This window comes from Megalops cyprinoides, chromosome 17 (assembly GCF_013368585.1).
Source record: "Megalops cyprinoides isolate fMegCyp1 chromosome 17, fMegCyp1.pri, whole genome shotgun sequence".
Taxonomy (NCBI): domain Eukaryota; kingdom Metazoa; phylum Chordata; class Actinopteri; order Elopiformes; family Megalopidae; genus Megalops; species Megalops cyprinoides.
In genome coordinates, this window is record NC_050599.1 from 3,420,686 (window position 1) to 3,434,819 (window position 14,134).

General features: G+C 42.2%; 1 protein-coding gene across 1 annotated transcript; it reads right to left on the bottom strand.

The window, feature by feature from the left end:
* Window positions 1-3,570: 3,570 nt before the first annotated feature.
* On the bottom strand, window positions 3,571-10,831 carry LOC118792018 (gamma-aminobutyric acid receptor subunit rho-1-like). The gene is made up of 8 exons (XM_036549703.1): window positions 10,782-10,831; window positions 8,810-8,877; window positions 7,410-7,633; window positions 5,921-6,003; window positions 5,532-5,672; window positions 4,862-5,014; window positions 4,232-4,428; window positions 3,571-3,864 (listed from the first exon to the last, which is right to left on the bottom strand). Exons 1-8 carry the CDS (start codon window positions 10,798-10,800, stop codon window positions 3,571-3,573), a joined length of 1,179 nt encoding a protein of 392 aa, XP_036405596.1. The 5' UTR covers window positions 10,801-10,831.
* Between the last annotated feature and the right edge of the window lie 3,303 nt (window positions 10,832-14,134).

Below are 14,134 nucleotides of genomic sequence, written 5' to 3' on the forward strand. Positions count from 1 at the left end.
TCTCCACTCTGTCTCTCCGCTACGCCTCTCCACTCTGTCTCTTGCTACGCCCCTCCACTCTGTCTCTCTGCTACGCCCCTCCATTCTGTGTCTCTCCTCTCCACTCTGTCTCTCCGCTACGCCCCTCCACTCTGTCTCTCGCTACGCCCCTCCACTCTGTCACTCCGCTACGCCCCTCCACTCTGTCACTCCGCTACGCCCCTCCACTCTGTCTCTCCTCTCCACTCTGTCTCTCCGCTACGCCCCTCCACTCTGTCTCTCTGCTACGCCCCTCCACTCTGTCTCTCCTCTCCACTCTGTCTCTCCGCTACGCCCCTCCACTCTGTCTCTCCGCTACGCCCCTCCACTCTGTCTCTCCTCTCCACTCAGTCTTCCCGCTAGGCCTCTCTGCTACATCTCTGTATTGCGCCTCCCTGCTGCGCCTCCCTGCTGTGCCCCTCCACTGTGCCTCCTCTAACGCTTTGCTGCTCCGCACACAAACAGAAATCTCCCCACGTCTCTGCATCTTTGGTCAGACCTGCTTCTCTTCCCTCATGCCCGTTCTGTCTCTCAATCTCTCAATTCTTCTCGCACATGGTTTATAGTGCAGCTCTTGTTTACGACACAAATGTGTCAGCAAGGGTTCAAAACCAGACTACAGATGGAACCCTTTCAGGAGGATCAAAACTTACCTATGCACCAGAAGATCACAGCTGTTGGCTAGCTATGTGTGTTGTAGCCGTTTCTTCAAAATAAATATTTTTCTATTTGGGTCCATGACCCATTAGCCAGATAACAATGTAGAAATGAAGGTTCAATGTTTTAAAAGCAGAGGGGACAAGACTTTCTTCTGTGCATGTTCCTACACTAGTCAGCCTGGAATTCTTCACGGTTCTAATAACAGTTTGTTGTCCACTTGGCTGCATCCATTTATTGATGAATGTATTTTGCTATTAGCCAAAGCAGTTTTTTTCACTTAGAATTTGTTGAAAATGAATTTAGATTTAGTTTTTTTTTTATATTGCACCCAGTCACGTAATACACCAGATGTTGACAGTGAGGGTAGATGAGGGGATTTTTTTTCAAGATGTATAAACTTCAGTGGGTTTTTACAGACAGTGGTTTGCTTGGTGCTTCACTTCTGCGTAGAAAGATATGATATGTATGACTGCTTTTCACAATATCATTGAATGATTTCACTGTATAATATGAAACTTATCTTTTAATAAAACACTACACCAAACTTATCCTGTTGAATGATTTAATATTTCAAATATTTTAATGGTTCAACCATCTCATGGCTCAAAGTCATATCATAACCAGTCAAAATGTTTCATGTTTGGAAAAATACTAATCGTCAGATTCCTTAAAACTGATGAGTTCCTAGTTCAGATATCCAGAGTCTGTCAGCAGTGATGTTTTTGCAATAAAACTTTAATGGAAATGGAAATTGTTTTAATATTAGAGATGTTTCTTTTTATATAACCACATTTATGATGGGATACAGATGACTTTTTGACAATTTTGACAGGAAACTATGCAGTTTCACCACCTCATCTTTCTGCTGGCTTCCAGATCTCACACGTGCAAAGAACACATACTGTATTACTGTATTACTGACAGTTACTGGGTTTATTTGACATTTCTAGTCTCTGTCATAAAAAAAAAAAACATATATTGTAGAACTGAACCATACGTTTGAAAATAAAAAGAAACCACATACTCTTACTGTGATGTTAAATGAGATAATGTCAGCTACACAGTTTGTAAGATGTTGATTATAAAATTCTCCATTAAGAGACATTCCAGCCACATTATGGTACTAACAGTTAAAAGAAAATGGCATAATATGGCTACTGTTCTACTGCTCGGAGACACCAAAAATGTCTTGTTCAAGATTGTCTGGTTATGAATCAATTTTCTTATGCACTGTTGTTCATGTTAATTCTTAAGACTTGATTTATTTTCTCAAATTTACACATAAAAGTATTTTTGCTTCATATTTTTCTCAGGTTACTCCACAGAAACATGGTCAAATGACACTATTGCAAAATCCTGGAGGGTTGCTAAACAGGGGTCACATGATGTACAGGAAAGACGAGACAGTAATTCCTAAAGTGACCTCAGGGGGGCCGTCAGAGAATGCAGAATACAAGCCTGTTGGCACATCTGGGTCCCTTAGGTAACAAGCAATGCTCCTCGCTACCGCCAGGGGGAGCTGTTTTTATCTCAGTCACTCACGCTGGCTGGCTAAAGGCGAGCAAAGCGCAGTTCAGATAAAAATGTTTAATGCATGAATTAATTATCAGAGTGTTCCCACCTAATATAATCATAAATTGTGTATTAAAATTATCAACCAATTTTAAATCGGCGTCTCACACTCCTTATTTTGGTGGTTATTTCCAGTTCTGTAGACAGAATAATATTTTCACAGTGCAGCAGTACCTTTGTTTTTACTTTGTACTGTCTGGTCTAGCACTTTTTCAAGCGTATCCAGTTTTTTCAGTAGATTGTAAAAAAAGGACATTTTGAATATAAAATAAGGGACAGATAAAAATCATGCGTGTTTATACACAACAGTTCTACAAGACAGGTAAAAGCAGTACTGATGCAAATGAACTCTCAGTGCACAAATGTAATCAGAGTATCTATAACTACAGTAACATTTTATGTCCTCTCAAATAATTGCACAACATTTACAGTACATATTTGCACGAGCAGAATTTGAATACATACAATTTGGGATGATTAAATGAGTTCCCGTGTGATTTAGTGATGAGTCTTAAAGAGTGGAAAATGTTCAAGTGTTCAGGTTTCAACACTAGTTCTCAGATAACACATCTGTCCAAGCCTAGTCTATACACCACAATAAATGTGTATCAGTCTCTATCCTACACCAAATTATTTGGTATACTTTTTGCTAAGACTTGAGAAATCATAACAAAAACACATACTGACCAAAGACAATATTACTGAAAATCCAGTAACGCTGCTAATCCATGATGCTAATCAACCACATTTCTCTCAGTTGTATTGTGAACACAGTTACCAGTTACTCTTTCCAATGCTGGCGAGTATGGTTTGATCCACTTCTTTGTAATCCATCATGAAAGATATCTAATGTGTGTCTCAAAATTTAGAGGCAAATGGCTTTTCCATTTTAGATACTGTAAACTAGAATGTATTGGGTGCTATTATTACTTGAGCTGAAGCTCACACATGAATTGGTACAAATTATATCAAATAACCCAGACAACGGTGTCTTATAAATAACTTAAACTAATGATTAAAAATATTAATAACTTCCATCATAAACAAGATTCAACATTTCAATGATACAAGATATATTTTACAGTTTTACATCCACAATGAGTATAACAGTGTGGATACGACGAATAGTTTCTGGGAGTTAAAACAGCCCAGGCAGTATTAATTCAAACACACATCTCATGTATCAAAAACAACATAATTTATAATCAAGTTCTTAAAAAAAGAAGCATTGTGATCTGTAACTTGCATCCGAGCGGCAGAGTCATTGCTGTGGGAGTTGGTCCCGGGGGGTTGGTGTGTTGTGCTGGGTGGGGCAGTGCGTTAGGAGTAGATAGTCCAGTAGATAATGTTGAAGAGGGTGTAGGCGCCCGGGAAGATGACCCGGGAGTACTTGTCTATGGCGTGCGTGTCGATCCAGATGCTGGCGTAGCCGCGGACGCCCTTCCCCCGGCCCCCTGTCCGCCCGTCCGCCAGCGCCAGCTGCACCAGGATCCGCTCGCGCTTGTCGCCGTTCTCCTCCGGCATGCCGTAGTTCCCCGTGGTGTTCACGTCCACGTCGCTGTAGCTGCTGTTGAGCAGCGTGCTGGCGTGAGGCATGCCACACGTGCAGGGCAGCTGCGTGGGGGGGGGGGGGGGGGGGACACGGGGACCGGTGTAAACGTGAACGTGATCACGCCAACAGATCAGGCTAGCAGTACCTTTGCTTTGTCACCATGCTAGCAGGAAGTAATGTTACCTTCTTATATCAGAGGCACTTAACGGTCTGCTGCTTTGGTCTACACTCTGATTTTTTATTCATAGCTAATGGACTCAAACAAATGATACACTATAAATGCTGTGCTGCATCCCTTCAAATGTTTACATTTACATTTATTCATTTAGCAGACGCTTTTATCCAAAGCGACTTACATAGGTTACAGTTCTTTACAATGTTATCCATTTATACAGCTGGATATTTACTGCTGTTGTGCCAGTTTCTTACCCGGTCTCTCAGCTTCCTCTCTTTACGCTCCTGCACGGTGGTCAGGTAGTTGACGGCGGCGTACTCTATCACCGAGAGGAATACGAATACGAAACTGACCCACAGGTAAATGTCCACGGCTTTGATGTAGGAGACCCTGGGCATGGAGGCGTTCACACCGGTAATGATGGTGGACATGGTCAGCACCGTGGTGATGCCTGCAGCACAGTAAAGCACTCTGATTAACACAGTTACAGAGTGTACGTAAATGTCCTAAACAAACACATTCCGATTAACACAGTTAAAAAGTGCATAATCAAGTGCTCTAATCAAGCATATTCTGATTAACACAGTTACAGAGTGTATGTAAATGTCCTAAACAAATACATTCCGATTAACACAGTTAAGAAATGCATGCAAGTGTCCATGCAATCCATGAGGGGGCACAAAAAGTCATATTTTAAAGAAGTGTAATAAATACTATGTAGACATCAGGTTAAAAGGAAACAACTGGGGATGCATTGGGGTCCACCTGCGGGTGCAATGCACCCCTAAGCGCCCCCATAGCGACGGGCCTGGTTTGACACAAGCTATCACATGTATTGTAGGTGTATGTAAGTGCTCTAATCATGAAGTAAAAAGTCCCCGTACCCAAAGGGACTCTGGCGGGAACCGCGCGGCGGTCGATCCAGAAGGACACCCAGGACAGCATGACCATCAGGGTGGCCGGGAAGTAGGTCTGCAGCAGGAAGAAGAAGATGTGGCGCCGCAGGGTGAAGGTGATGTACAGACGGTTGTACCAGCCTGTGAGCAAAAGGGAACACATGAGAAAACGTCTGTGACAACGAACACACACCTGCACGCGTAACAGGTGTCACTTTGGACATGACAGTTTCTGTGCTTTTCTCTTACACTTTGATGCAACCCTGTTACGTGGAATTGCCAAGCGCACACGAGGCTCGTCTTACAGTGAGCCCCCGTTTGCCTCTCGCCTTTCATGCAGGGGAAATATAATCCTATAATCCTCTTCCTAGGTCACACAGGGCACCACACTGAAGCGGGTGCTGATTGGAGGATAGGCGCTGCTCCAGTGACATCATCTGAGCAAGTCTGAAGCACCTCGTGAGTCGCACAGTGCCTGAGAGTGGTGAGACGAGCAACCCCTGCTCACATGCCCAGCTCGATCCAATTTCTGCTTCTATGGGCTCTCAAGCATTGTCAGCAAGGGACCAGCCTCTGGGGCTCAGCCTGCACTCGAGACAAGCGCCTAGTCACTCAGCCACCGGGAACCCTGAGGCTCACGCTCTGTGGGGCTCCGTACCTGTGCTGCTGTAGAAGGCCAGCTTGGTGGTGGTGTGGAACTTCTGGATGAGGAACTGGGAGAGCGAGATCCTCTCGTCCGTCTGCAGGGACGCGTTGCCCTTCTTCCAGTACAGCATCAGGTCATCGTCCGTGTACGCGTCTGAAACACATCACCAAGACACCGTGATGTTTGCCTCACACTTGGCTCCATGGCAGGACTATATGAATTGCTGATACATTTCTGTGAGATGGTTATTACCATTGCCTTTACTCAGTTCCATCTTTTAAATTCTTCACTCTCCTTTACATTACATGACACAGGTAACAATTTTTCATTCACCCTGGCACCAGCCCATGTTTTTGGTGAGGGGGAAACATTTCTGGGGGGAGTGGGGAAAGCAGACTCACAGCTCTCTATCTCCAGGGAGCAGGTCTGTGTGTCCAGGGGAAAGCGGCTGAGGTCCATATTGCACATGGCTGTGACAGTGACCCTGGGAAGGCACAGAAGCTTTAGTGACCAGCAGATGGAAACACACACACACACACACACGCATACACACACACACACGCAAAAAAAATAAATAAATAAACAACACAGTTATTGCCAGAAACAAAACACAGAGAGGATGACAGGTTTGGATTCATCTCTTAACTATAAATTCTTATGTTTCTCCTCTCTCACTTGTAAAGATGCATATTTACTTTGTAATCCAGCATTACAAGCCATGTATCACACACCAGAATTGGGAAAAGACAGATGCCAGACAATAAAAAAAACTGGTTGTCCCTTGTATCATATTTCAGATAAACCCCTGACATTGTAGACAGTAATTAAGGGTAAGGAGATTCTGGGTGTTTCTACAGGGCTCTGCTTAGAGTAGGGAATGAATAAATAAAAAGAAGGAAAGATAATCCCCTCTGGATAAGACAGATTTCTGGGAAGGAGCCGCTGCAGTTCACTGAGAAGGGAGCTCAAACCCCACAGTCTGTTCCAGCTGGGTGAATCTCCAGTCCTGCACCAAAAGATTGCACCCCTCTGAGGAGCTAGCCTTGAACCACAGTGGGGTATACACCAGTCTGCCTCCTCTAGGCCTTGCAGGTCTCCTCCATTACAACTTAATGCAAGCTGTGATTATGATTATTCATGACAAAAATTGTCATACAGTATAAAAGTTCTTCCTCCCCAGGACAGTATCTCTTCCCTGTTGGTTTTCCCTGTCCTTGGCTGTAAGCTTTGGCTGAACGTTTGGCTGCAGACATAGATGTCAATGAATTGAAATGACTCTGTGTGGCAGGAGACCATGTGTAGTGTGCACTACTCTCCACCAGGGGGAAACAATGAGCCATTCCATGCTGCTCTAGTTATTTCGCAGATGTCTCTCAGATTTGAATGGACCATCTGTATTGTAATGTTTTGGATTGAAAGAAAAATAATCATATATAACAAAGAAATGAAATGCATAGGATGTCTGGTCTCCACTATTTAATTAGTGACATTTAAATGTAAATTTAAAAAAGTACTCTAAACTCAAGACAAACCCTCATTTAAGACAAAGTACTGCAGGCAACTCCTTGAAATGTGGGAGGGCTGAGGCCTTTTCTCAGTCATTGTTTGATTCTGCTTTTGGTTCTGCTGGTTTTGTAGTTTTGGCTCTATGACATGACTATATGAATCGCTGATACACACAAATTTCTGCATGATGGTTACTACTACCACCCTTACCCAATTCCGTCTCTTGCATTCTTCACTCACCGTAACCAATACCTGAATAATACAAATTTACATATTCCAGTCTTTCCTTATTTAATGTCTGATCATTAGTTAAGTGTGAAGATTAATCCTAGTTTGGGACTTAAACTGTGGCTTGATCGGATAGAGAACACAGACTCAGGTTACCTGAGGCTGTAGAGCACCTTGCCGTCGGGGTAGACGCGGAGCATGACGTTGTCGGTGGTGGTGTCGTGGATGAAGGACCGTTTGGAGTGCACGAAGAACATGTCCGGCACCCAGATCTTCTTCACCAGCCGCCCGTCGAAGGTCATGCTCTGGTTGGTGTTGCTGGGGAAGGCCAGCCGCTCGTCCTTCCAGTAGTGCCTCAGGTACAGCGTCATGGTGAAGTCCTAGGAAACGCACGCATGTCAACATCACTGCTGCTGTTCCTGCCTGTCCCCCCTCCACACAACATAACACAGTCAGGGTCACACCCAGGCTCGGCGCCAGGAGAAAATACAGAGGGGTGCAACTGCAGCCCACGGGGGGGCACAAAAAGTCATAAATACTGTGTAGACTTCGGGATATCTGCAAAACAACTGGGGGTGCCCTGAGGTCCGTCTGGGGGTGCAATGCACCCCTAAGCACCCCCATAGCGCCGGGCCTGGTTAGACCTACACCCCTAACTAATGGGTTTATATGGGCTTAGGTGTCCGTTATATGGTCAGATAGACAATGTGATATGTATGCAGTAGATTTCTTTTTAATCTTGATTGCACTTAACCATTTACTGAAGAGTTTTGATAGTTCCCATCTCTGCATTAACCATTGGTGCGGTATTCCTAGATGCTATTCTTCCTATAGAGCGGATCTCTGGTAGTATTCATCCATTTTGCTTCTCTCTGGTTTTATAGAGTCCAGACGGAGCAGAAATTTGTTCAGGCTGGTTGGGGACCTTTGCCAGGTAAAAAGTTCCATATTAAGTTTACTGAGTCAGGCTAATGAGTGTTAAGTAAAAGTATACAGAATATTTTTCATGGACACTTCTTTTGCTTAAAGAGTCAGAGGCCTATTCTGAAGACATGTGTAACAATTAGTTTCCATTCACTTCACAATGCTGTAAGTTTGGTACATTCCTGACGTTACAAAAAAAATGTAGTACAAAGACATGAGACGTAACACTTGCTTAATTCAGTTTCTTTAATGAAATACTTTTCAGTTATACTGAATCCTGGGAAGATGGTCACAACAGATTCATCAGACTGATTTCCATAGCACAACAATAATAAATCTGTCAACAAGAAGTTTCTGCAAGGGCTTTTTAAGTAAGAATGCTTCTGTATAAACACTTCTGACTGATTTTCTTATTGATTTCACAGTCTGTTTTACAGCTCAACTTTACAGCAGCCTGTGTCTTTAGCCTGCACCTTTGTATCTGCAACTTCTTTTTACTCTCAAACAGCATAACCACAACGCACATTTTATGTGCTTACTATGCACGGTCATTTGTATAGAGAATCATCTTTAAAGTGGCGGCTATTTTTGACTCAGACTGCACAATCCTCGATTATTTTTTCAACGCTTACCATGTCAACTTCAGAAATGGTGTCCAGACTTTCGACCTGTACGTCGACCCCCACTGGAATGGCAGGCCCTGCAATGGTTAATGATGAGAAGAGAGGAGGACCACGATTACTTAGCAGCAATATTAAGCTGTGGTGCTCAGAGCAGATTATGTCATTGGTTAGTGGTAGTGACTGGAGACCAAAGTAGTACTGGATCAGGCTGAGGAGGACAATGAGCAGGCAGTGAAATTAAACACAGAAATCTGTTTGTACCTGCGGACACTTATGGTGCATTTCGTCAGAGATAGAGAGATTCATGCGGCTCAGTCAGGACAAAATGGGCCATGGAGAGAATCTCTCTCTCTGAGGAAACATCTGAAGGACTTTTCTAGAACACAAATCAATTGAAACTGTACTAAATCAGACCCTGTAAAATCAACCTTATTCACTCAATAAAAAAATCATTTGAAAAAATAACATTTAAATGCCACACTAGTGTGACACTGGTCGTTCAGTCACTCACAAAAAACCCTTTTCAGTCTGACACTCAACAGCATCCTTTCCTCATGGGTGAGTCGACATGCATTCCTCCTCTATCCCATAATTCCACACTCAACTAACTGTCCAAAACAACAGCCTTGATGACAAATGTTTTCAAATTCCTGATTATGAGCAGCATATTCATCTGTACTGTAACTCTCCTGACGCCGTCGAGGCCCAGGCTGAATCCCTGGAGATACCCTCACTGGTCACTTCAGGTCAGATCACTGGCAGACTTTCCACTGAGATTAGATTGCACAGCAATCTGCTGTTGGACTACAGCGGCTGGCCAATGGTCATGTGACCCCCCCCGTCAACAGTATGGTCTCAGAGATATAAAGCTGCAGTGTGTGTGTGTGTGTGTGGGTGTGTGTGTGTGTGTGTGTGTGTGTGTGTGTGTGTGTGTGGGGGTGGTGTTCTCATTAGTTTGATGGCACATGTTCCCTCCCTTTCTCTTTCAGGATAATGCAGTGGAAATTGAGCCATCGTTGCTTTCCCAAAAGCTGCCAGGCTTCAGTGATAAGATTGCAGAAGATTAGGAAAGTCAAGTTCGGGCCAGACGGGTGATGGTCTGTAATTACTCCTCCAGACCCGGGCGGTCTAATCCCTGCCTGTTTATGCCATCACTTCAAGGCAGAGCACTGTCTTGTTTTGGGGGATTTTTGTTACACAAGTTTCAGGCTGCTGCACGCTGCTCTCCACGTGTCACGTTAGTTTAACACACACAACCGTTAGGCCTAAATAAAAGACTGCACCTGCTTCCCTTCCTCTGATATTGTGATTCATCCCATCAAGGTGTTGGGTCAGATTTGGGATGAGCAAGGTTGGATTCAATCCAATTGACCCATTTATAAATACAGCAATCATCCCTTGTATTCCTGTTCAGCCTATCTTATCATAGCCAGAGCTGTGCAAGACAGTGAAAGTGATAGTGGAGATACTACTCCACATCAGAATGCAGTGGCTATAGGTTCAGCAAAAGAAGTGAGCCACAGTTCCACAGCTATGTAAAAATAACCCTTTAACATAGCCTGGACTAATCCACATAAATTAATATACCAATAGGGAAAGATATGGAATTTCTGATCTGGAAACTTGGTATGATTGTATGACTATTTACATATACTTATGCATTGCCTGGTGGCAGGGTGCAATTTTTCCTCTGCAACATGTGAACCTTTGTTGCAGATGACAGAGTCTCTATTAGGTTTTTGTTTTTTATTAGATGTGTGATTCAGTATAAAAATAAATAAAAACAAATGTTCATGTTGATAATTACGTGTGAAAATTCAGAGGCAATGAATGAAACTTCCCTCTGTAATACAGGACAGACTTCAGCCTCATGGATGCTCCCCTAAGACTTCCCTTAACAGTTAATTCATAGGTCAAAATAGTCAATAAACAATGTTTCGCACTGATAGCAAAATGAAATATGGTAATACTGTAATCTCACCTCCAAATCCAGGTCTCATGGTAAAGTCATGATCATCTATTCTCAGAAGCTGTTCAGATTTAGTCAAAGAAGCTTTAGTCAGATCTGGACTTCTTTTCAGGATAGGGCTGCAAAGAGGGGAAAAAACTTAAATTGAGATCTGCAGTCGATGTAAAAATGAAGTGATGTTTTTTGTAGCACTTTTCTCAGATACTCTCTGACTTTGGTAAACAGATTACACAGATCTGTTCATGATTTCAGGTTGCCTAGTGATTTTGGAAGTGCCGAGTGACTCACCTGCCAGACTTGTGACCTCCTCCTTCACCCCTCTGTATTTCTCTTCTTGATCTGCTCAAGAATAAAGGACACGTGTCAATCTTCACGAGGAACCACTCAAAACCCAAAACTGAAAACTCATCTATTCCAGCTGTGTCTCTGGTCTACTTTCTTTTCTATCTATCCTACCTATCCCTATTTTCTATGAAAAAAGCACTCTACACTAACTTAGCACTTAACTCAATATCTTACTGACGTCTTGTAATACTTCTCAATAACTACTCTTAGCATAGTGATGTACTTATTTGGAGGTTGCTCTGGGTAACAGCGTCTGCTAAATGTAATGTAATGTAGGACCCATGTATCACAGCACTATTTTTATACCTGGGCATGCAATACGTTTTTATAATGGAACACAATATGAAAAACATCAAAGTCACGGTTCTGAAATAAAATGTTGACAACACCCTAGTCCAAGGAACAAAACCTCTGAGATAATGGCTGCATAACTACAACACATTCACAGTACACCCACTGAGAGGATGTTAAGAGGAGTTACATGTTTTTGACTGATAAGTACCAATCCAAGCACTCAGTGATGGTTTTGCCTTGATCTGAACAGTGGCCACAACGGAACAGGTTTGTTTTCCAGAAGTTTCCTGAGTTTTACTCACATTTTGACACACAACCAATCACACTTTTCAGATGCTCGCAATAACACGAGCATTTATATCCCCAACACGTGACCTTTGAATAAATTAATACTAGCCAAGCAAATGTCACCATCTGTGTCACAGAGAACTGGAGAATTATCACCTATTAGAAAGGATCATGTAATCACGATACAAATTATAATGAAGTGACAGAAAAAACCTACATATGTTGGGTTATAATCCCTTGTTTGACAGATATATGTGATTAATTATGGATACTTAACATTTTATAAGACTCGGGGTTTACAATGAACTCATTATGAACAGTGGTAGGCTTATCTTGCATTTCAGACATTTCAGAATATCAAAGTGCATCCAGCATACAAGATAATATCCATTAATTTACCATAAGTAGCACAATTATGAATGTAAACATAATTCATTTACACATGGACTGCATATTCACTATTCAAAGTGAAACATACTAAAAGAGCTGAAAAAGTGACATATGAAATATCAAAAATACTATTAAAATTAAGGGTACAGAACACTCTCTTGGAAAGAGAATTACTCTCATGCATATGGATTTTCTCCCTTACAAGAACACCAGCCCATGTCTTCAGATTACTGTTTCATATGACGATGCAAATTTTCATCAGCAGAGTTTTGCAAAAATCAATCTAGCGTATCGCCAGGAAGCTAAGTTAAAGCTTTATATAAGGCAATGCACAGAAGAAGGATAAATGTATTACATGTATTAAGTATTATACAATAGCCAATGGAGTGGTGGGCCTACAGTTGCCAGGATTAACTTCCATTTGAGGAGAGAAGCAGCGCAATCCCTCGCAGGGTATATGTGTTAGAAATTGCCATAAATACCATTAATATACTAATAGCTGCCTGGAAAATGACCATTTCTAATTATGATAGAGCACTGGATTAGCTGAATAACTGCAGGAATGAAGACATGCCGTTCACGCAGGGTGGTGGTGCTTGTGGCATGAGTGCGTGGCAGGGCACGGAATGTGTGGAGCACCATGAGATTCTCACCTCATTTTGCATTGCATTATGGGATTGCTGCCAGGCGTGAATACTCAATAATAAGAGATTACTGCCTTCCCACAATGCAGTGCGAGATCAAACTATGACAAAGTGTGTCTGTCCTGACCTTATCAGAGGCTTTAATGTCCCTGCGTACAAACTGAGTTAAACGGGGCTAATCAACCACTCTGTACACTTTGTCTTTATGAATTTGACTACCAGCCTCTAATTTTGTTTTACAGAAAATAACGTCATTGTCAGCTGTTTCTGCGCTTGTCTCTCATTCTGGCATCTTCATCTATCATAGACTTGCATTCCATGTCGTCAGGCTTGATTCCTGGTTTTTATTTTTTCACTCTTGATCAAAATTAATCATGATTGAACTATTTTTCCTTTTTCATAGACTTTTGTCTTTTGCTATTGTAATACAGTTTTCAGTTTAAAGAAACAAAAACCAGTTTGTACATCCTTCCTTTGTTCCTTTACACATGGTCAGCTGAGAGCCACAGAGACTGACATAACCACTGTGCCGTTTTCCAAATCACAGCCTATAACCTGCATGGAAATGTTATGACCTTTGAAAACAGTACCGCCAATACCGTCACAAATATCATTATTGGAAGCATACTGCTCCCCTGCAATCATAACAATATCCTGCAAGGTCAAAACAGATTATGGGTGACTGAGTTCTCTCTGCCTGCAAGGATTTTATTCCATGCGCTGCCCGTATCTACCAGGGGATACCTGTGGGGCTTTCTACCTAATCCCCAGAAAACAACTTAATCTCATCACTCTAAATACCTGTGCAGCATTAGTGATACCATCTTGAAATATCAAATTGAATTGTTTTTGCTCTGCACATCTTATCTTTCTAGAACAATACGATGTGCTCCTAACTAACAGAACTATCCATTCACAGGTGTTAACTAGACATAATGAAATGGTTAGTGGGGTTGCTGTTATTTGAAAATGAACCCATTAGGCACCCATTAAGTCTTTCAGTTTGCCACACCTTCAGAAGGGTTTCAGGGAGCTGACTGTGCAAAAAGGGGATCTTCCTAAGTTTTGAATAACAGACTTATAGAGGTTTTACTTTGCAGGTACTTACTCATGTTTGTGTGAACACAAAGTTCATGGCATTATGTAAGCATCAAAAAAGTAACAGATGTTTGAAATTTATTGTTCATAGGTTTAAGTTTTATAACCCTTAAAATTTTATGAGGCCTTTCTGAAGGTCAGCCTTCATGCATATGCATTTTTTGAACTCTGATACGATATTGCAAAAAGCTGGGGGGAGAATATGCCAACAAGTACCCCGCCTAATGTGAAAGCTGGCAGCGATTACAGGAGAGGTTATTGCCCATGTAGCAACACATGGTTCAAGGTGTAAACTTTGATTTACCT